The sequence below is a fragment of the Alosa alosa genome, chromosome 7 (genome assembly GCF_017589495.1).
Source record: "Alosa alosa isolate M-15738 ecotype Scorff River chromosome 7, AALO_Geno_1.1, whole genome shotgun sequence".
NCBI classification, from domain to species: domain Eukaryota; kingdom Metazoa; phylum Chordata; class Actinopteri; order Clupeiformes; family Clupeidae; genus Alosa; species Alosa alosa.
This window is the reverse complement of record NC_063195.1, coordinates 14118940-14142345: the sequence shown is the minus strand read 5'-3', so window position 1 is coordinate 14142345 and position 23406 is coordinate 14118940. Positions and strand designations below refer to the sequence as shown.

The 23406-nt window shown below is 41.6% G+C and overlaps 1 protein-coding gene and 1 long non-coding RNA gene across 3 annotated transcripts in view; both read left to right on the top strand.

Annotated features, from left to right (window-relative positions):
- The first annotated feature begins 157 nt into the window (after positions 1-157).
- LOC125298404 (complement C3-like) overlaps positions 158-23406 on the top strand; it is a 63908-nt gene continuing 40659 nt past the window's right edge. The window contains exons 1-8 of one of the 2 annotated variants that reach the window (XM_048249112.1): positions 158-249; positions 20040-20235; positions 20755-20923; positions 21875-21945; positions 22368-22456; positions 22720-22802; positions 22925-23012; positions 23224-23329. In XM_048249112.1, the coding sequence (XP_048105069.1) occupies positions 173-249; positions 20040-20235; positions 20755-20923; positions 21875-21945; positions 22368-22456; positions 22720-22802; positions 22925-23012; positions 23224-23329 (879 nt within the window). In that variant the 5' untranslated portion in view covers positions 158-172. Of the gene's footprint in view, positions 250-14960; positions 15217-20039; positions 20236-20754; positions 20924-21874; positions 21946-22367; positions 22457-22719; positions 22803-22924; positions 23013-23223; positions 23330-23406 lie in introns of those variants that run through there. The other variant, XM_048249111.1, reaches the window with a different exon arrangement.
- LOC125298410 lies at positions 12042-13180 on the top strand. The gene is made up of 3 exons (XR_007194203.1): positions 12042-12156; positions 12360-12442; positions 13012-13180. It is a non-coding gene; the product is annotated as an uncharacterized LOC125298410 (long non-coding RNA).

The following is a 23406-nucleotide window of genomic DNA, read 5'->3' as shown; positions in this document are numbered from 1 at the left end:
CAGATAAATCGTTTGGGGAGAGCTAAGACACTTACTGCCCAGACCCAGGATCAGACAGGCAGTACAGAGTTTGGGGTAGAACTTAGAACTGCACAGACCCAGGATCAGACAGGCAGTACAGAGTTAGGGGTAGAACTCAGAACTGCACCCAGCATCAGACAGGCGGTACAGGATGAGTGTGGACTTGGTGGTGGTGTGTGTGGCCGCTGTGGCTCTCTCTCTCCCCGCTCTCTCAACATGTGACCCACTGTGAGTAGCCTGGTACACACACATTCTTGGTGGTTTAAAGCATATACAGTTTGTGTGTATCTCTCTCGGTCTCTGCCTCTCTCTCTGTCTCTCTCTCTGTCTCTCTCTCTCTCTCTCTCTCTCTCTCTCTCTCTCTCTCTCTGTGTATGTGTGTGTGAAAGTTGTTTGAATGAATGCTAACAGTTTTCTTTTAGGATCTAGCTTGTTAACTACAGTCAGCCCATGTGCAATTTTGCATTTAGAATAGCTCTGAAACTGAGGGGGGCGAATGCTTTGCAGAGGGGACAGTGTGGACATCTGACTCGCAAAATGAAACATTTCTATGGGGCGCTTGCCATGGACCTCGCAGTTGCAAAATGCAAGGGACATGAATCAGCCTTTTTGCATGAACATTAACGGACACCAGCGCTTCAGCTTGACCGATTAAAATCTAGTTACCGTGCTGTCAACTAATGCAGGCATCCGTATACCGGACATGGCTATTCAATTTGCGTCATAGGCTGTAGATCGTTTTGATTGTAAATGCACTCTTTAAAGTTAATAGCAACCTCCTCACATTCCTTATTATTTTGGATTTAAAATGCACTACAGTGCATTATATCAGGCTACAATTTAAATAGACGTTTTAAACGCTATTATTTCCTTTCGTTTTCCACCTTGTGAACTCTACTAGGCTAGCCTACAATAAAGGCTCATTATCTTTTGGCTATTGACCAAATGCCTCTTGTTCCATTCTTACAATATAGCCTGTCACAACATCAATACACAGCCTTAGTAATAAGGCCTACAAACAAGCAAACATTTAACTCCAGAGGAAAATGCGGATTCAACTTTCCAAATACAGAAACCTCCACAAATAGGCTACAATAACGACTTGAGTTATTTGCTACTTTTACATTGGAATTGACGGTGTTATTATGGATCCAGATTTGTCTGCAACGCAACGTATCCTACAACATCTCTCTTTAGAAATACAGGAACAGTTTACTATGCTGAAAAGTGACGACTGCGTAGCATGCGAGAATATCCCCAAAGTCTTGGATGCGCATTAAAACATATCTTTTCGGTAGTCATCTCCAACTTTCCACGCTGATGATGCTCAAAATGCAACACAACTGTGTTCAAAGCAGGATGAGAAAAGGCTGAGGTTGTGTGTTTGTACAAAACTGAGCGAGAATTTTACAGCTTTGAAAATATTTAATATTGTTTCATGTGTAATTGAGATTGCAGAATTGTGGGAAACTGAGGAGTCAGTGCATCACCAATCCCTGTAATAGTAGTGGTAGTAGGCCAGACCTAGTAGGTGCTATTACGTATCTAGATATGGCACTGAAAAATGTCTGGGAAACACTTGTATATACATTAAAGTCTATATGTCTGCATATTTTCAGTAGCAGTTAGAATTGGTAGCGGCACCATAGGTCAACAGGTGAAAGACCTTTAAATAGAAACAGAAAAGAAAAGAAGATATATACAATACATGAGCTATTGCAACACAATAACGTTAGTGACATTCGAATGAGTTGACAATCATATTCAAATTTGCAGTGGTCTCTTAGTTGTGAATATGACCGTCAACTCATTCGAATGTCACTCAGATACCGTGGGGTGGTATGAGAAAAATGTGCAGTGGTACTTGGGAAGCGTTTGCTCACGGCCCTTAGCTAATCCACCCTAACCTAATTCAACAACAAAACTGACTATGGTATATACATTCAAGTCTATATGTCTGATTATGCACATCTGCATGATCTACAGACTCCACTGGAAAAAAAAGATGAACCCGTTGCGTTACTCTTGTATTCTTCCTCGTTAACCGGGTTAACCTTTGACCTTTCAACTCTGACCCCTCAGCTATGTGACGCTGGCTCCTAACCTCCAAACTGTGTCATCAGCACCTTCATTTTCACCTTCAGCTTCCAACGCCTCCCAGTCTGAGCATGTCAGGAAGGCAACCATCAGTGGTTAGTGCTCACCTCCAAGATTTGTCACTGTTTGAAAATGTATTTCTTTAAAAAAAAAATCGGACATTGTATCATATGAGTCATTACTTGATTTCCATTTCTCCCTTAATGTGTGTGTGTGTGTGTGTGTGTGTGTGTGTGTGTGTGTGTGTGTGTAGGTGTCCATCCTGTGGAGTCTATGATCCAGGTGACTGGATATGTAGGTAAATCAGCAGAGATCAGATGCCCCTATGATAGAAGTTATGTGGGATACTCCAAGTACCTCTGCAGAGGAAGGTGCATCTGGGGGATTAAAGACATTCTAATCAGGACTGAAGCAGGTCAGACCAAAGCAATCAATGGAAGATTTTCTCTGCATGATGACACCACTGCTGGAGTCTTCACTGTGACCATCACTGGACTGACCAGAGGATTCTGGACAGTACTGGTGTGGGGTTACCACAGGGTTTGGAAGATATGATGTGTTCACTGAAGTAAAGTTAAATGTTAAAAAAGGTAAAACTCAAGACTGTGTGTGTGTGTGTGTTGGTGTGTGTGTGTGTGTGTGTGTGTGTGTGTAGGTGTCCATCCTGTGGAGTCTATGATCCAGGTGACTGGATATGTAGGTAAATCAGCAGAGATCAGATGCCCCTATGATAGAAGTTATGTGGGATACTCCAAGTACCTCTGCAGAGGGAAGGTGCATCTGGGGATTAAAGACATTCTAATCAGGACTGAAGCAGGTCAGACCAAAGCAATCAATGGAAGATTTTCTCTGCATGATGACACCACTGCTGGAGTCTTCACTGTGACCATCACTGGACTGACCAGAGGATTCTGGACAGTACTGGTGTGGGGTTACCACAGGGTTGGAAGATATGATGTGTTCACTGAAGTCAAATGGGTAAAACTCAAGACTGTGTGTGTGTGTGTGTGTGTGTGTGTGTGTGTGTGTGTGTGTAGGTGTTCATCCTGTGGAGTCTGTGATCCAGGTGGATGGATATGTAGGCAGATCAGCAGTGATCAGATGCCCCTATGATAGAAGATACTCCAAGTTGCAGAGGAAGGTGCATCTGGGGGATTAAAGACATTCTAATCAGGACTGAAGCAGGTCAGACCAAAGCAATCAATGGAAGATTTTCTCTGCATGATGACACCACTGCTGGAGTCTTCACTGTGACCATCACTGGACTGACCAGAGGATTCTGGACAGTACTGGTGTGGGGTTACCACAGGGTTTGGGAGATATGATGTGTTCACTGAAGTAAAGTTAAATGTTAAAAAAGGTAAAACTCAAGACTGTGTGTGTGTGTGTGTGTTTGTGTGTGTGTGCATGTGTGTTTGTGTGTGTGTGTGTGTGCGTTTGTAAGTGAGAGATAGCTTATGTGTTTACCTGTGATTACAGAGGCCTGCAGCACTCTGAAGACTGGAAAGATTGATAAAGAGGAAAGGTCAAATAGAATCTGCCATAAAGACACAAACTATGGTAAATACTCATCCATGGTGTTGCTTGATTGCAAGTGTCTGTGTGTTTGTGTGTGTGTTTCCTGATGTTCTAGTGAAACGGACTATTCCTCATTGTGGTCATTGGTGCTCTCCACAGTTTACCAAGTCACAGTGGAAAAGATGAGTCTGACCCACCACATGAGGATCGACCAGGTGATCAGGGAAGGTATATCTATGGACCCTTTCAAGAGAGTTCCATTATCAGCATCATAGTTGGCCCCACAAGACTTCCTTTTTAACATTCCATATGTTATCTTAATGCAGAGGAAGTAGATTGGGAACCAAATAGAACATTCAAGCATTGTTTTTGTTTTTATTGTTGAAAGGGTCTACACTTTCCTAGCTGCATTCCTAGCTGTCATGCTGTCACAACCTGTCTCCCCCAGCTCGGGTGTAACAAGAGACCCAACATGGAGCATTTCTACTGCATACTGCATACTCAGTCTCCATGTTGCAGTCCTACTGCATACTGTATACTCAGTCTCCATGGTGCAGTCCTACTGCATACTGTATACTCAGTCTCCATGGAGCAGTCCTACTGCATACTGTATACTCACTCAGTCTCCATGGTGCAGTCCTACTGCATACTGTATACTCACTCAGTCTCCATGGTGCAGTCCTACTGCATACTGTATACTCAGTCTCCATGGTGCAGTACTACTGCATATACTCAGTCTCCATGGTGCAGTACTCTGTATACTCAGTCTCCATGGAGCATTCCTACTGCACACTGTATACTCAGTCTCCATGGTGCAGTACTACTGCATATACTCAGTCTCCATGGTGCAGTACTCTGTATACTCAGTCTCCATGGAGCATTCCTACTGCACACTGTATACTCAGTCTCCATGGAGCAGTACTACTGCATACTGTATACTCAGTCTGCTACTGTATACTCAGTCTCCATGGTGCAGTCCTACTGCATATACTCAGTCTCCTTCAGTTTGTGGTGCATCATTTATTTCATTTACCACTCTCACTGAGAGTGAGGTGTCTAAATTGATGTGATTTGCAAGAAACGTGTGCCATGATTGATGATGATGATGACCATCTGACCCTCTCTGACCTTGTTGACCCCGCCTCATGCTCTTTGTACAGGTCACAGTTATCTCTCGCAGCTTGAAGACCCAACTCCTCCTTTCCTAACACATCTAACAACCCAACATGCCTAACATGCACTTACAATGCACTTACCATGCACTTCCTTTCTTCTACTATCTTCTAGATCCTCCTTCTACCACAATCCTTTTGTGTTCGCGGTCAAATCTGAACAATTGTAATTGTACTCCGTAAAGTCACCACCATTATATCCTCTCTATGTCTCCCCCATCTGCTGCTTCTGTCTCTGTCAGGTGCTGACAAGGTCCATGAAGGTGCTAGGCGTGAGTTCGCTGGCTATCCCACCTGCAGAGATAAGCTGGCTTTGGAGGTGGGGAAGACTTTCCTGGTTATAGGCCGCAGGGAGGACTACAAGGGGAGGTGAGTGAATGTCATCGGCGTGGACAATGCCATCACTTATCTCATACACAGGACACATCCTCACCTAGACAAGGGGAAAAGTGCTGTGAGAATCATGTTCTTTGATTTCTCAAGTGCTTTTAACACCATCCAACCCCTCAGACTGAGAGACAAGCTCTTGCAGATGGGTGTGGACACTCACCTGGTAACAGTTTGTGAGACTGAAGAACTGTCTCTCAGACACTGTGATCAGCAGCACCGGAGCTCCACAGGGAACTGCGCTCTCTCCAGTCCTGTTCACCCTGTACACATCTGACTTCTGCTACAACACCGAGTCATGCCACATGCAGAAGTTCTCTGATGATACTGCAATTGTGGGGTGTATCAGGGACGAACAAGAGGAGGAGTACAGGAGCCTGGTGGAGGACTTTGTGCAATGGTGCAAACTCAACCACCTTCAACTCAACACTTTAAAGACCAAGGAGATGGTGGTTGATTTCCGCAGGTCAAAGCCCATTCTGCTACCAGTCTTTATTTGATGGGATCAATGTGGAAGTGGTAAACACCTACAAGTATCTGGGCTTACAACTGGACAATAAACTGGACTGGTCAGCCAATACTGAAGCACTCTACCAGAAAGGGCAGAGCAGGCTGTACTTCCTGAGGAGGCTGCGGTCCTTCAATGTGTGCAGTAAGCTCCTCTGGATGTTTTACCAGTCTGTTGTTGCCAGCGTCCTCTTCTATGCAGTAGTATGCTGGGGAGGAAGCACAAAGAAGAAGGATGCGGGGCAACTTGACAGGCTGATAAGGAAAGCTGGCTCTGTAGTGGGAGCTGAACTGGAGTGCATCACTTCAATATCTGACAAAAGGACCCTGAACAAACTGATCAACATCTTGGACAATGAGTGTCACCCACTCCACAGCACTATTGTTAAGCAGAAGAGCCTGATCAGCTGGAGACTTCGCTCACTGGCTTGCACAACAGACAGACTGAGGAGGTCATTTGTCCCCAGGGCCATTGAACTGTTCAATGCTTCACTTAAGGGAAGAGGAGAGATAGACTTCTCTGCATAGTCTGTCTGCCTCTTCACCCCCTCCATGTTTGGATACTGTCTGTCCACTAGCCACTTTTTACCACTGTCTTTCTGCCTCACTGTTTGCGTGCTATATTAGCACATTAGCACATATGCATAACCCCTCCCTCCATGCCACAGCCGAACTGTGGCCACACTTATACCTTTTCTTAAAAGAAGAAGGTTGCTGGGCAAATAGATAGGCTGGTAAGGAAAGCTGGCTCTGTCGTGGGAGCCGAACTGGAGTGCATCACTTCAATATCAGACAAAAGGACCCTGAACTGATCAGCATCTTGGACAATGAATGTCATCCACTTCATACCGCTATTGTAAAGCAGAAGAGCCTGATCAGCTGGAGACTTCGCTCACTGTCATGCACAACTGATAGACTGAGGAAGTCATTTGTCCCCAGGGCCATTGAACTGTTCAACGCTTCACTTATGGGTAGAGGAGAGATAGACTGCTATATTAGCACATTTGCACAACCCCCTCCCTCCCTCCGGGACTGTGGCCGTACTTGATGCTTAATACCTTATATATACTCAATACTTGACCAATGGCTGTAACCTTTTACCTCAACCTGTTCTTGCACTGACATAGTTCTGTTATATTATCTTGTCTACATTATACATTATTCTCTTATATGTCCATATTACTATCCCCACCCTTTCAACTGTATATTGCATCTTGCTCGTGTCTGTTGAGTGGTCCATGACCATGGCACCCTTGACAGGGACAACAAGGAAGCGATCATCCTCAGCTGCACTCTGAATTACAGGCTCAGTCCCTGCCCTGTCATGCTTGATCATCCTTAAGCATCCTTAAGCACACTTTATTGATATTTGATTTGATTTAGTTTTTATAGTACATTTAGTATTTAGTATTTTAGTATCATATTTATCTTCTACTGTCTCTATTGTACAGTGGAGTTTTCTTATATGTATATTACTTTTTCTGTTGTAAGTGCATGTTGTGTGTGATGTCTGTATGCTACTGAGACCTTGAATCAATAAAGTTTCTTTCTATCTATCTATCTATCTATCTATCTATCCCATTCTGAACTTCACTTACCAACCAGCAGGGGAGCAAAACCAAAAGCCATCACAGCAAACACAAGAGTCAAAAATAAAAGTAATTGCCAAATATCAAGGGGCAGCTGTGGCCCCTACTGATTAGGGCTTCAGGCTTGTAACCGAAGGGTTGCCGGTTCGATCCACGACCAGTAGGAAAAATGTAGGTGGGGGAAGTGGTTGAACACTGCTCTCCTATGCCCACGTCCACGGCTGAAGTGCCCTTAAGCAAGGCACCTAACCCCTCACTGCTCCCCGAGCGCCGCTGTAGCAAGGCAGCTCACTGCTCCGGGTTAGTGTGTGCTTCACCTCACTGTGTGTTCTCTGTGGCCTAAACCTGATTTACATTTTTACAATAGCCAATGACCATATGAAATGCATTTGAATATGGAATATTCTCTCTCTCTATCTATCGGTGTGTGTGTGTGTGTGAGTGTGAGTGTGAGTGTGTGTGTGTGTGTGTGTGTGTGTCACTATATTTCCACAGAAACAAGTACCTCCTGAGCACTAACACCTGGGTGGAGGTACTGACTCCAGAGTACCAAGATGCTTATGATGACATCATGATCCTCACCAATGACATCATTACATTTGGATGCAAACAAATGTAAACTTCCATGGTTTCCATCATGGTTTCCATTGTGTATCTTATGTCTCTCAATTTTTGCTTACTTTTATCTATTTTGTGAGTTATCTTGTTTTACAAACAAAATAATAAAGGATCCTTCAAAGCAATATATGCAAGAAAACAAGTGTTGCCATGGTACTACCAGAAAACTCAAGAAATTTGTATCTTTTGCTGTTTTTTTTATAAAGATGCAGTTGCCCACATACAAACTGGTTTTGTAATTTATTTAAGGTAAATTTGGCCATTATTTGTTTGTTTATTTCTTTGTTTGTTTAGACCAGCATAATCATAGCCTGGTAAAACTTGACTGAGTCTAGAGAAGCATTTCCTTCACTGGCAAGGTGACGGGCATAGACTTTGCATTAACATTGAAATCATTGGTCCAGTCTGACCAATCACATTGATCAGGAGGTCCCTAATGTGACTTCCTACAGACTTCCTTAGAAACTGTCAATAAACCACATTGGCAGTCGGGTCATTCCGTCTCCTTTCACCTAAATTCTGAAAATCTCCCCACCAATAAATTCAAAACTTCTGATGGGATTTATTGTGAAGATATTGTGGTCAAAACATACTTACTTTTTTCATAAATCCAATTTTCAGCAAGTCATAGCTTGACAAATATTTAATTGTAGGGCAATTATTTCAGAAGTTGAAAACAATTAATGTAGAATAATTCCTGAAAATGTTAAGAATCTAGCATGAATTGTTCAAACGTAATGACCCAAGGAACTTAGTGATTTAAAAAAAAATTATCAGACTAATGACCCTGTTTTTAAAGCCTCCATATCTGAGAAAATAAAGTAGATACAGGCCTAAACTTTTGAAATAAAGTAGATGCAGGCCTAAACTTTCAGACACAAACGCTGCACATACAACCTGAGACACAGCAGAGCGGGTAGAATCATCACCCACAGAACACATTTTTTCAATAGCTTCTTCCCTGCCACAGTCAGACTGATGGTGAAACAAAACTACTGAACATATGTAAAAAAACCTCATACTACCTCACTCAAACTGGCATGTACAATATGTGACATATTTGTGAAATAGGACTATGTGTCTTAATATTATTATTAGTACTTGTATTTAAAGGTCCGTACTTAACATCACCTTTGTGTAAATGTTTCTATATTCTATTATTTATTTATCTTTTTAATATACTGTTTTTACCCCATAGAGTGTTGACTCTGAGAGAGCCACGCACAAGAATTACAATGTGTCGGAACTGCTGGTTTGTGCACAAATGGCAAATAAAGAACTTTGACCTTGACACATACTGTATACAAACACAGATATGCATACACTTTTATACATACAATATCCATGCTGGTTGCCCAATAGAGCAGTGAAAAACCAGGGCAAAGGAGGGGGGCAGGTGCTCCTGTGGACATAAGGCTGAGTTTAGGGGCTGAGCGCAGACCTAGGATCAGACAGGCGGTACAGATTGTGGGGATCGAGCAACTCAGACCCACTTAGAACTACACAGACCCAGCATCGGACGGACTGTATAAGATGCGTGTGGACCTGGTGGTGGTGTGTGTGGCCGCTGTGGTGCTCTCTCTCCCCAGTCTCTCGACATGTGACCAACTGTGAGTATTGGACTGTTTTCATGTACATTTTTTTAGTGGCACAGGAACACATGAAAATTAGCCAATCAATTAATATATTTTTTTATTGTTATTGCAAACAACTCTTAAACACATAAACACAAGTTAATGACAAATCCACAATGTGGAATGAATCATGATGCAAGGCCCATAATCAATAATGGGGTTTTCCAGAGGCAAAGGTGGCATGAGGCAGAGACTAGTCAGTAGAGCTGTGTGTGCACACTTAACCCACAACTATGATGTCTCGCACACACACACACACACACACACACACACATGCACACACACACACACACACATACCACATTCACACAGTGTGCATGTGTGTGTGTGTTATATGTCACAAGATACTATCCCCATTATTTTTACAAGAGAACCTAATTCAACAACAAATGTAACTGACTATGGTATATACATTCAAGTCTATATGTCTGCTCATGCATATTTTCAATATGTTACTTTTAATGATCTACAGACTCCTCTGGAAAAAAAGATGAACCCGTTGTATCACTCTTAATAATTAATAATTAATGCGTAGCAAGATGAGTCGTCCTAGTTCATGTCTATGAGGGCAAAGTGGAGTTCAGTCAGAGACGGGCTCTGGTTCAGTCCCCGCCTGCACAGGGGCGTGTCACTGACGTATGACTTCTTCCTCATTCCTCACTGGAGCAGACCAGAATGTGAAGATCACGGTGATGAACTACCCAAAGAAGAACATGGAGTTAACTAGCACAACTGTCACTCTCTTCTTCACTCCTCTCTCCCATATGTTTTTGTATACTTTATTGTTAACCTATGTTTTTTTTTCTTTTATACTTTTCTTTATCTTTAAAGGAAAATTCCGGTTTTTAGCACTTTAAGGTTGTCATAGTTCTCTCTTTTTCTATCAAACAAAGTAGTTGGGCACAAAAACATGAAGTCCCTAAACCACTAAACTTAGCTCACCACAACTCTAAGCATTTTTTTTGTTTTGGGTCGTATCTTAAGTCCTGTACAGTATGGATTTTTTTATTTGAATTCCTTTGATTCCTTAGAAGCTCTAAAAAAAATTCTCAGTCATGCCCACTTCCACATGTCACATTAAAAAAATGATTTTTTGTTTTAGATTTAGATAGGGTTTTTTTTTCCGAGTTACACGTTATTGAAGATATTAGGGTGTGGTCTATAATGGTATTGCTAATATTGTCTAAGGTAATGGTCCAATCTTAGCCACACTAATATTGTCTAAGGTAATGGTCTGATCTTAGCCACACTAATATTGTCTAAGGTAATGGTCCAATCTTAACCAAACTTAGTGTACAATCAGCACAGCATTTTCTGGAAGAACATTGGGCACTACAGTTGCAACAGTAGTAACTTATCAAGAATCACGTGACATTACATTTAAACAAAAAAGAGTTTTTGTACATTCAAATTTGGCCTCATTTGAGCACATTTCCTAAAGTGCCAATTGGTTCGCTTTTATTGGACACCTGCAAACCATTTAAATTTATATTGAATATTGACTAGAATGTGAACATCACTATGTTTGCTTGTGTGTTACATGTGCACTAAATGTATCCAGCTGCTTTTGTCATGATAATATTTTTCATATATGTGTTTGTTTATTTCTTTTTTACCTGGGGCCTATTGCACAAAACTAGGATAAGGGATTAAGCCGGGATATCTTGGTTATCCTGGCTCAATTTATCCGTGATCCAGTTGCACAAAAGCGGGATAGGGGGCAGCTGGATATGTTATGGTATTAGTTACCATGGCGACTTATTCTGTGGAGCTAGCCTGCTCCTGACCAGGCTAAGTTCCAGGATCTATTTAATCTCATCCCTTATCTCAGTCAGCAGTCACCACAAACGGAAACCAATAGTTATTCCACTGCCCACTACACATTGTTATGACATATACCTAGACCCACTGTCATTATTTAAACGTTTGTGATCATTAATTAACTTTTACATACTCGCCATTCCCAACCTGTCATGTGACAATGTGACGTCACGGGAGTGCCTAACCATTTCACGCGTGGTGGTCGCGGAACTAGTTGCAATATTCTCCTTAACAGAGGTGTTGCTGTTTGTTGCTGTTGTGAGAAGGCTATCTACCTACTTCACACCGTAGAAGAAGCAATGAAGCCGCTCTAGTTGCCATGGTGAATCAGTGAATCTGTGATCGGTGGCGGGGTCTATTTGAGGGAGCCGTGAGTGCGCACTCATCCAGGATAGGTTTCACCTGGCTTGATGAATCCGTGTCTGCTCATCCTGGCTTGCTCATTGTGCAACCAATTAAGTCTGTACGCTCTTGTTTCGGATTCATTGAGCGCAGCTCAGTAACTTATCCCGGATGTCTTAATTCTGCTTTTGTGCAACGGACCCCAGAACTAACCAGAGGTTGAACTCACAACAACAGCACCATTTTGGCAGTGAGTAAGATAAATACCATGATATTAACAATTACATTAAAACTCAAAAATATACAAAAAATAAAATAAAATGGAGTACTATAAAAGTAAACGTCTTCCTCCAAAGACCCTCGGTGGAATAACAGTCAGTAAGGAGGTCATCTATTGTAAAGGTGGCATGAATTCTGGAGAGCACAAGCTGCCTGAACTCATCAGGCAATGTATTAATATTCATGACAGAATGAAACATTTCCATTATTTAGTTATTTTTGTTTTGGTTGTATTTGTTAACATGTTAACATCTATTTTGTCAAGACAGAAATCTTGCAGTTTATTTCCAAACATAAGAACATGCCATGAATACAATACAAAGTGGAAAAAATGAGAATGCACATTAACCCCAACCTCCCATTTTCCTCTTAAGCTTTGGGACATGGAATGTGGTAACAAGATTTATTGACATGCCTCAGAGAAATGTCACTGCTGAGTTTGAGGTCAAAGAATATGGTAAGGAGCCACCTAGTGGACAAGTCAATACACAACACCAGTTATGATCAGTCGACTTATCTACCAATGTTTGTTTGTTTGTTTATGTGTTTCTTTCCTTCTTTTTTAATTTGTCTTTCTTTTTTTCAATTATACAGTTCTTCACAGCTTTGAAGTGTCTTTGACTCAAGGCAAACCCTTTTTCTGTTAATGACCCAGAACTCAAAATCTACAGTATACAAGTTTGGCCATTTAGAAACATTTGGCCTTTCTGTCACCATCTGTAATGCGTATTTCATGTCATTTTGTAACTTGCTCTCTCACTTATCACAACAGAACATCATTGAAAGTGAAAGTCACCAAGTATGTTGCTATGCATCATCTGAAACCTTTAAGTTCTATTTGTGAGGAAATGTATGACTGTGTGTGTGTGTGTATGTGTGTATGTATGTGTGTGTGTGTGTGTGTGTGCGTACATGCGTGTGTGTGTGTATTTGTGTATGTGTGTGTATGTATGCGTATGTATGTGTGTGTGTGTGTGTGTGTGTGTCTGTTTGTGTGTCTGTGTCTGTGGGTGTATTTTTCCACAGAAACAAGTACCTCCTGAGCACCTGGGTGGAGTACGGGCCAATTGAAGAGGAGGAACTGACTCCAGAGTACCAAGATGCTTATGATGATATCATGATCCTCACTAGTGACATCAGTACATTTGAATACAAAATAAAGTACTGTAAACATCCATCATTTTTCGTTTATGCTAGTCTCTCCATTTTTGCTTACTTTTATCTTTTTTGTGAGTCTTTTCTTGTTTTACAAACAAAATAATAAAGCATCCTTCAAAGCAACATATGCAAGAAAACAGACTGCTTTACAGTATATGATACTGTCATGGTACTTACTAGAACATTTTGGATAATTTGCTGTTTGTTTTTTATCAATAAAGATGCAATTTCCCACACACTAATGGGTTGTTTCATTTATTTAAGGTCAATTTAGCCATTATTAGTTTGTTTATTTATTTGTTTGTTTAGACCAGAATAACCAGAGTCTAGAGAAACATTTTCATCATGGTGGCAGGCGTAGACTTTGCATTGACTTTGCATTGACTTTGGTCAGGCTGGACCAATGATTTCATTCACATTGATCAGGGGGTCTTTATTGTGACTTTCTACTTCACCTAAACTTTAGAAACTGAGAATAAACCTCATCAGCAGTCAGAAAACAATGCATGTAGGCCTATCTTTGCTGTGCAGAAATTTGCATTATTCTTCTGACCGTAATTTTTGATGTTTGCAGGAATTGCTACAACCATCTACCACAGCCACTTACTGTATGGCTATAACATTATCCCATTGTCACTGATTGGCCCGTCCGAACTGATGTCTGATAGATATGGTTAAATTACTATTGTGTTCCAGGCCTATCCCCCTGAAAGAAGATTCTAGGTGAGTGTGGCCAGGCTAATATAATCGGTCATTTAAAGGTGAATCAAACAGATTGACCAAAATGGTTTATATGTATAGGAACTCAAGATATATCAACTAGATTACTTTTCAGATACCCTTCAATGTTTGGGGGGCTTAGTCTTGTGACTTGAAGCACTTAGTCTTTATTTCATAAATTAAGGTTTCTTTTGTTGTGAGTCAAAATGGTGATAGAGATATAACTAATGAGTTGTTGTCTAATTTAATGCTGCCTATTCATTTTAGGCTAGGCTAATTTTAAGTAATTTTAATTATTAGTAATGTGATTTATTCTCTCTCCATCTCTCTCTCTCTCTCTCTCTCTCTCTCTCTCACACACACACACACACACACAAGTATACTCTCAACATAGGCAACATAGAGGCCTTACCATAGACACACGATAAAAAAAAGAATTATTTTTTCACTCAGTTCAGAACCATTCACTCCCACAACTATAACTCTTTCTATCTGTCTCTCTCCACCCCCCTTTTCTCTCTTACACACACACAAATCAAACACACACACACACACATCCCTAAATCAAACAGAAAAAATCAATCAATCTGTCAATAGGACACACACACACACACACACACACACACACACACACACACACACACTCACAAGTTCAAACTCAACATATGGCAACATAGGCTTTACCATTTTTTTTGTTTACTTCACTCCCACAACTTTCCCTATCTGTCTCCATCTCTCTCTCTCTCTCTTTCTTTCTCTCTTTCTCTCTCTTTCTCTCTCTCAGTCTCCTCCACCACCTACTCTCTCTCTCTTTATCTGTTTATCTGGTTGTTTCCTGTGACGAGACCGTGCAGGTACAAAAATGGCCTAACCTCCTAAAATCTAAAATGCCTGGAGAGCTGCTGTCATCTGCCTCCATCGACTGAACAGTGCAGGCCCAGATTGCCCAATCACTCTGACGGGAAAGAGAGTGAAGAGGGAGGAGAGGAGAGGAGAGGAGAGGGTGGGTGTCTCTCTATGTGTGTGTGTGTGGGGGCTGGTATGGATATAAGGCCGTTTGGGGGTTGAGCTCAGACACTTTACTGCACAGACCCAGGATCAGACAGGCAGTACAGAGTTTGGGGTAGAACTCAGAACTGCACAGACCAGCATTGGACAGGCAGGACAGAGTTTGGGGTAGAACTCAGAACTGCACAGACCAGCATTGGACAGGCAGGACAGAGTTTGGGGTGGAACTCAGAACTGCACAGACCCAGGATCAGACAGACGGTACAACATGCGTGTGGACCTGGTGGTGGTGTGTGTGGCCGCTGTGGCTCTCTCTCTCCCCACTCTCTCAACATGTGACCCACTGTGAGTAGCCTGTTCTTGTATTATTCAATGGCTTATTCTTATTATGCATGGCTTTGTATGTTTGTGAGAGACAGCTTTACATGCATGTTTTACGCTAAACATGCACCTTGACCACATTTTGTTCTATATTACTGCACTACCATAACTTGATACAAAAGTTAAAGTAGCTGCGTATCGACGTTGCTTGGCAACCATTCAGATAGAGGAAATATATTTCTTGGCAGAAGAATGATTATATAAACTAGATGTACTGCCGAGCGGTACAAAATATGACCGCCGCCCAGTCCAGCACATTTTTTCCACAAAAATAAATCACGCTGAAAGGCCTATATGATTCTAACTGTCTCACTAAATTGCATTATCCACACTCAATTCTCACTGGTATCTGCTAGACAACAAGTACCAAAACATGATTAGTTCATAGATTTCACATGTAAAATTCATTTTATACAACCCCACCCCCATCTTGCCTGTTCATAATTCTGAGAAATTCTTGAATTGTGTGCATGTGTGCGTGTACATGTTTATGTTTATGTTTATGTGTGTGTGTGTGTGTGTGTGTGTGTGTGTGTGTGCGTGCTTGTGTGTTTGCCTGCGTATGTGTGTTTGTGCATGTGCATGCATGCGTACATATGTCTACCGTGTGAGTATGTGTCATACGTATGATTACTGTGAATGTATGTGTGTGCGTGTGTATCAGTTTATGCACATGTGTGCATATGGAATGGGTTAAAATGACCCCTGGAGGCAAACATACGCAAAAAATTGGTCATCCTAGGCCCTACGGTTCTCAAGATATTCACAGAAAACTGTGTCTGCCCTACCCTCCTTTCGGGGGGTCCAGTACTGTACAGCGGGGGGCTACAGATCAAAACAAAAAACGATGGTTCCATGCTATCCATGTGGGGTTACATGCCCACCAAGTTTCGTGTACCCCGGTCTTTCAGTGTCCTGGGAATCCTTGTTGGTGTACGATCACTAAATGTACACATAAATTATTTTATTGTAAGGCCCCCCATGAATGAAAGTTCACATTCAGAGGGTGTCATAATGATCCTACACTTTCAATTTCGTGCAGTTTTGACCATGTCAGCCAGAGATATTGTGATGAAAACACCTCATTTTTTGCTTGTTAATTTTTAACTAGGTGGCGCTATACATGAAATAAGTGGTAATGGGATGGGTTGACATGCCCCCTTAAGACCAATATACAAAAAAAAGGTGGACCTCCTAGGCCCTACGGTTCTCGAGATATTCACAGAAAACTGTCTCCGGCCACCTACAGGCCAGTTGGTGTATTGTAACATAAATTAATTTATTGTGTGGCCCCCCATGAACGGAATTCCACGAAACTTGGCGTGCATTCAAAGGGTGTCATAATGATCCTACACTTCCAATTTCGTGCAGTTTTGACTATGTTAGGTCACAGATATCTGCGATTACAACACCTCATTTTTACTTTTTTGTGTTTAACTAGGTGGCGCTATACATGAAATGAGTGGTTATGGAATGGGATGACATGGCCCCTTGAGATCAACATACAAAAAAAATGGTCCTCCTAAACCTTACGGTTCTTGAGATATTCACAGAAAACTGTGTCTGCCCTACCCTCCTTTCGGGGGGTGCAGTCCAGCGGGAGGGCTACAGATCAAAACGAAAAACGATGGTTCCATGCTATCCATGTGGGGTTACATGCCCACCAAGTTTCGTGTACCCGTGTTCGTGTTCCGTGTCTTTCAGTGTCCCGGGAATCCTTGACGGAAATTTGGACATGCGAAAAAGAAAAAAAAAACAAAAAAAAATAAATAAATCTGACTAACGTCACTGCGCGGCGGTCATAATAAATTGTTACATTTCATGTTGCTGTGTCTTCACTTTATGAAACTTTGCCAGGTATTCATAGTAAGTTCTAGAAAAGCAATAAGCCACTCGATTACACTGATTTTACAACAGCTAGCACGTCGTGCCTAACAACGCCCCTTAGCTGTTATAAAATCAGTGTAACCTATACAGTCATATGGGGCTTATTGCTTAATTATATGAATTTGCTGTCTGTGTGTGTATGTGTGTCTCATTAATTATGCAATTAACAACTTGTATAATATTAAAGGGTGAGTTGTTACATTCACTACATTCATCCAAGCACCAAGCAACACTCACTCACTCACTCACACACACACACACACACACACACACACACACAAGACAAGCACAGCTTGAAATGTGCAAGTCAAAGACTTTGCATAACACAAGAAGTTGCCCAAACAGAGATGATGAGTAATAAATCAGACCTTGTCACACACACAGAAGAATACAAGTTAACCCAATCAATACATTTGCACCCACACTCACACTCACACATAAACGCACACACCCACACATGTGCACACACACAAACACAAACACTCTTCCTCATTTTTTTCTCTCTTTGCTTGTTCACTTCTTGTGAACAGTTCAGCTCTTGGGTTTTCCATAGTTAAACACACTTGAGTGTGCTCTTTGTTACTTGAGCTAAGACACATCCTGAATATTAAAGACTCTCTTTCTTTCTTTCTTTCTCTCTCTCGCTCTCTCTCTTTCTCTCTCACACACACACGCACACACACACACACACACACACACATACTCAGAGAGAGAGAGAGAGAGAGAGAGAGAGAGACACACACACACACAGACAGACAGATGTTTGAACTCTCAGCATGTATATCCATGCCAACATAGAGATAAACAGAAATAAATCTTGAAAATGCAAAACTTGCCTTTAACACAACTGGAGTGGTGCTCAACATGAGTTGGCAGGATCATTATCAACCAGGGGGATAACTCAATAGTATTGCGAAACACCGGAAGAAAACATTGTGTTACAGCAGCTGCAGCTTTCGCACTAGCAACAAGAGGGGCTATGTTTGTGTACGACAACGACTGATATCAGATTGAATTGTTTACGTACACTGTCTCAAAAGTCCATTTTCTGCAATGGTCCACATTTGAAGAGTTCAGATGCAAACACCTCTAAAAGTCACCTCCGGCAACAATGAGTTTACAATGGTGAGAGAATGCTCTCCACATATAGTGCACATTTAATCAAATAATTTAGCTTAAAAACCTGCTAAATACCACTCTCTTCCTGGTCTGAAATATTGATTTGTAGATAAAAACCTATAGGAGCCTGATAAAAAAAAATGCTTAGGGATGGGCATTTGGCTCGTCAGGCTAAATTTTTAGGCTTTCCCCCCAAAAAATTGCACTGTGCCTACTTCTGAGGCCACTGTTCCCACCTAGTTTGGCCTACCATCAAATGCTTGACATCTGTGGAAAACTAACACCCTGTAGTTTCTTAGAAAACAATCAGAATAGCTGTGTGAAGTACTGGCACAGAGGCTATAATATTGTTTTTTATTATTATTATTATTTCTGCCGGATAACAACCATCCCCAAGTTGCTCCGGGGACAATGTGATCCCTTGTAATATAGCTGACATATGTAAGTCACTTTGGTCAAGAAGTGTCTGCTAAATGTAATGTAATGTAATGTAATGTAATGTAATCTCTGAACTGACCACATTTCAGCCTCTTGGTCACTTGCTATGACTTTAGAAACACAACTGAGCCCTAGCACCAGGTCTTGTGAAGCTTTGTGCAAAAGTAGATCAATATAGAATGAAAAATGAATACTTTAGACTATTATTTGCCAAGATATGCTCATGCGTTTTGTAAAATGCCCTATGCCTCCCCATAGAACTTTTGGTAACCCAAAATGCATACTTAGAATAAAAGCATTACTGTGTGGCAATCTCTTGGTGTAGAAGCACCAAGCTGTGTAGTTAAAGAAATACTAAAAATGTACTGAAATGGAAAAGTAAAATGGAGCCATTTAAAATGATGATGTACAAATATCAAGAGCAACAACAGTAACCATGATGAGATATGCCATCACAATATCAGCTGTAGTTTGCATTCTAGTGAGTATGGAGATAACATATATTTTAAAATAAATAAATAAATAAACATGGTTGGGACAATATCAGTTTAAAAAGGATTGGTTGTATTGCCTTATTGTGAAATGTGGTGCAGGCAGCAGTGTCTTTAATAGACTTTCAGGAACACTAAAGCAATCTTTGACCCCCACCACCACCAGCTTCATGTTATCACCTCCTAGCATCCTGAGGGTGAACACCCCTGAGAAGGTGTTTGAAACACACTGATAAACACACTGAAACAATTTGAAGGTTTCAGGACGCCAAGAGTTGTTCAGAGCAAGCTTTATTGACTGAGAAAGAGGGCAGGGACACAGACACAGAACACAATGCACACAGGGCACGTCAAGAAGACACACACACTACACCAACAGGGGAGGTCCAGCCCCCTACACAAAAAGGAACACACATGAGGGAAAACTAAAAGGGAAACATGTTACACTAAAGACACTAACTTTACACTTATAACTTAAGAGAATAACGACATAAACCCCCCAAATGTTCGCTCTCGTATCCCAGCATGCCTTTCGCGGGAGAACGCTAACACTGTCTTTTTGCGCGGACGCTACAATACTAAATAATATTCTATTAATGAGGAAAAGGATATTTGTTAATCCTTAAGTAATATTGAAAACATACTTGATACTGATGAATTAAGGGTTTGTTAATGGTTACTGTAACTAATACTTAACTAATGCTTAATTGTGTACCCTTATTGGGTGCAAATGTATATTTGCATTACATGGCTTTTAATTCTGGGACTCCATTGGGAATAAAGATGAACCCTCCTTCCTCTTGTATTGTTGCCTCTGGTTAACCTCTGACCTTTCCACTCTGACCCCCTCAGCTTCGTGTTATCGGCTCCTAGCATCCTGAGGGTGAACACCCCTGAGAAGGTGTTTGTGGAGGCCCAGGACTACACTGGAGGAGACCTGGACGTGAAGATCACGGTGATGAACTACCCAAGGAAGAACACAGAGTTGACCACCACATCGGTCACTCTCAACAAAGCCAACCAGTATATGCTTCTGGCAGACATCACGGTGTGGCATCAGACCTCCTCTCCAGCCTTTTTTGACCTCTTCTATCCTCTATCTTAATATCTCTTCTTCTCTTAGTATGTTAAGTAAGTAACTCGCTAAAGATCTCAACTAATTAGATCATTATTTTGCTTTTACGTTAGCATCCCTGTGGTAACATCCTATTCAAGACATTAACAATTGTGCTTTTAGAACAACTAGGTCTTTGTTGGGCATGGCACAAACTCAACATATTCTTTGTTTGGGCTGATGATGATGACGGATGATACAGCTTTGCAAATGCCAACAATAGCGTACTTGACACTGGAAAAATGCTAGTTAGCTTCTAAACTGATGTATTACGACTATATAAGTGGTGATGTAAACAACATTTGTGTACTACAGTTAAAAGCCCAACATTTTTCATAACTCTACCATTTTATTTTATTAACATTGCATGTACTGTACGGTAAAGACTCCCATCCTGTCACTTGCCATTAATCTCCCATACATATACATCTCCATATACACTCTCCTCTGTAGATCCCAGGGGGGAAAGATCACTTTGTGGTGGATGACACACTGAACCAGTACGTGTACCTGCGGGCCCAGTTCCCCAGCCACACACTGGAGAAAGTGGTGCTGGTCTCTTTCCAGTCTGGATACATCTTTGTGCAAACAGACAAGACCATATACACACCTTCAAGCACAGGTGAGCATGAGTCTATACTTACATGAAACAATAATACAGTAGAGTGATCCATTGGTTGGTTATTGATTGATTGAATGATTAATTAATTGATTGATTGGTTGATTTGATTGATTGATTGATTGATTGATTGATTGATTGGTTGGTTGGTTGGTCGGTTGAGTTGAGTGGTGTTGAGTAGTGGTAATGTTGAGTAAGGTGATGTTAAGTATGGTGATGCTGAGTATAGTGGTGTAGAGTATAGTAATGTTGAGTATGGTGGTGTTGAATATAGTGGTGTTGAGTATGGTGGTGTTGAGTATGGTGATGTTGGTTATGGGGATGTTGAGTATAGTGGTGTTGAGTATGGTGATGTTGAGTATGGTGGTGGTGAGTATGGTGGTGTTGAGTATGGTGATGTTGAGTATGGTGATGTTGAGTATAATTGTGTTGAGTAGTGGTGATGTTGAGTATGGTGATGTTGAGTAGTGGTGGTGTTGAGTATGGGGATGTTGAGTATGGTGATGTTGAGTAATGGTGGTGTTGAGTATGGTGGTGTTGAGTATGGTGGTGTTGAGTAGTGGTGATGTTGAGTATGGTGATGCTGAGTAGTGGTGGTGTTGAGTATGGTGGTGTTGAGTATGGTGATGCTGAGTAATGGTGGTGTTGAGTATGGTGGTGTTGAGTATGGTGATGTTGAGTATGGTGATGTTGAGTATAATGGTGTTGAGTATGGTGGTGTTGAGTATGGTGGTGAGTATGGTGGTGTTGAGTATGGTGATGTTGAGTATGGTGATGTTGAGTATGGTGGTGTTGAGTATGGTGGTGTTGAGTAGTGGTGATGTTGAGTATGGTGATGTTGAGTAGTGGTGGTGTTAAATATAGTGGTGTTGAGGATGGTGATGTTCAGTATGGTGGTATTTAATAGTGGTGATGTTGAGTAGTGATGTGGTGTCATTGTTTGTGTCACCCCAGTCATGTACAGAGTCTTCTCTCTGAGTCCTGCCATGCAGCCGGTAGAGAGCGGCATTTCCGTGGAAATCATGGTAGGCTATGCAAATATTTACTCCTCTCTCTTTAACTCTCTATTTCTCTCTCTCTTTCCCTTGCTTTCCTTATTTATTTCTCTCACTCTCTCAACTTGCTTTTATCTGCCCGTTCTTGCTTTATTTCCTTGTAGCGCTCACATCTCTTGTAGCGCACACATCTCTTGTAGCGCTCACATCTCTTGTAGCGCACACATCTCTTGTAGCGCACACATCTCTTGTTCTCTTTATCTCTCACCTCGCTTTTCTTTTTTTATTTCTCCAACTGTTTTTCTCTCCCTTTTGTACTTTCTATCTTCATTGTGTTCTTTCATTCTCGCTCAGAGAGCTATAATATGATAAGAATCTGATAAGTGACAAAGATGTGTGTTTTCCCCTACCCCTCCTGCCCCCAACCTGCCCCCCCCCCCCTCTCCATCCAGACTCCTGATGGAATCACACTCACCAAAGACGTCTTTTTTCCAACTCGAGGGGTTATGTCGGGAGAACACAAGCTCCCTGAGGTCGTCAGGTGAGGTCTTGCATGTCTCTTTGCTGAGTCGTTTTTTGCGTGTTCCTTTTACTGTAATACTGCTGAGGTCTACCCAATGACTTTCTTAAGGACATTCCGCCTCATACCTTTTTATTGCTAATAATCACTCCGACGTCAATATTCCATTTCAAACTGAGGGTGCACCAATGTCATGACGTGGGTATGTCCTTTATGTCGTTTATGTATGACATTTATGCCATATTGTTTAAATGTCTGATTGATTTTTTTTTTCCTCTGCACAGCCTTGGAATCTGGAAGGTGGTGACAAGGTTCCAAAGTACACCGCAAAAGAACTTCACAGCTGAGTTTGAGGTGAAAGAATACGGTAAGGAAGCAAACAAACAAAAAAATATGGTACAGTAAGGAAACAATCACACACACAAATGGGGTGAAGGAATATGGTAAGGAAACACCACCTTTCACCCACTTTGAACTTTTCTATTTTAGTTCTGCCCAGCTTTGAAGTTTCCTTGACTACAGCAAAACCCTTCTTCTATGTGGATGATACGGAATTGACTGTTGACATTGTAGCCAGGTAATAGGGGCATCCATCTCACAAAAAAGCCCTTTGCTTATCATATTGCATATATCACAAATGAAATGACATGAAGTTAATGTTTGTATCTCTCTCTCTCTCTCTTTTCTCTCTCTCTCTCTCTCTCTCTCTCTCTCACACACACACACACACACACCGACCCACGCACGCACGCACGCACGCACGCACACACACACGCACACACTCACAGGTATTTGTACAAAAAAGACGTGACTGGGGTAGGATTTGTATCATTTGGGGTGCTGACCAAGGAGAATGAGAAGAGGAGTCTGGCCTCATCATTGCAGAGAGTAGAGGTTAGTGCCCGACACACACACACACACACACACACATGCGCATGCACGCCACAAGACACATCCTTAAGACAAGACGA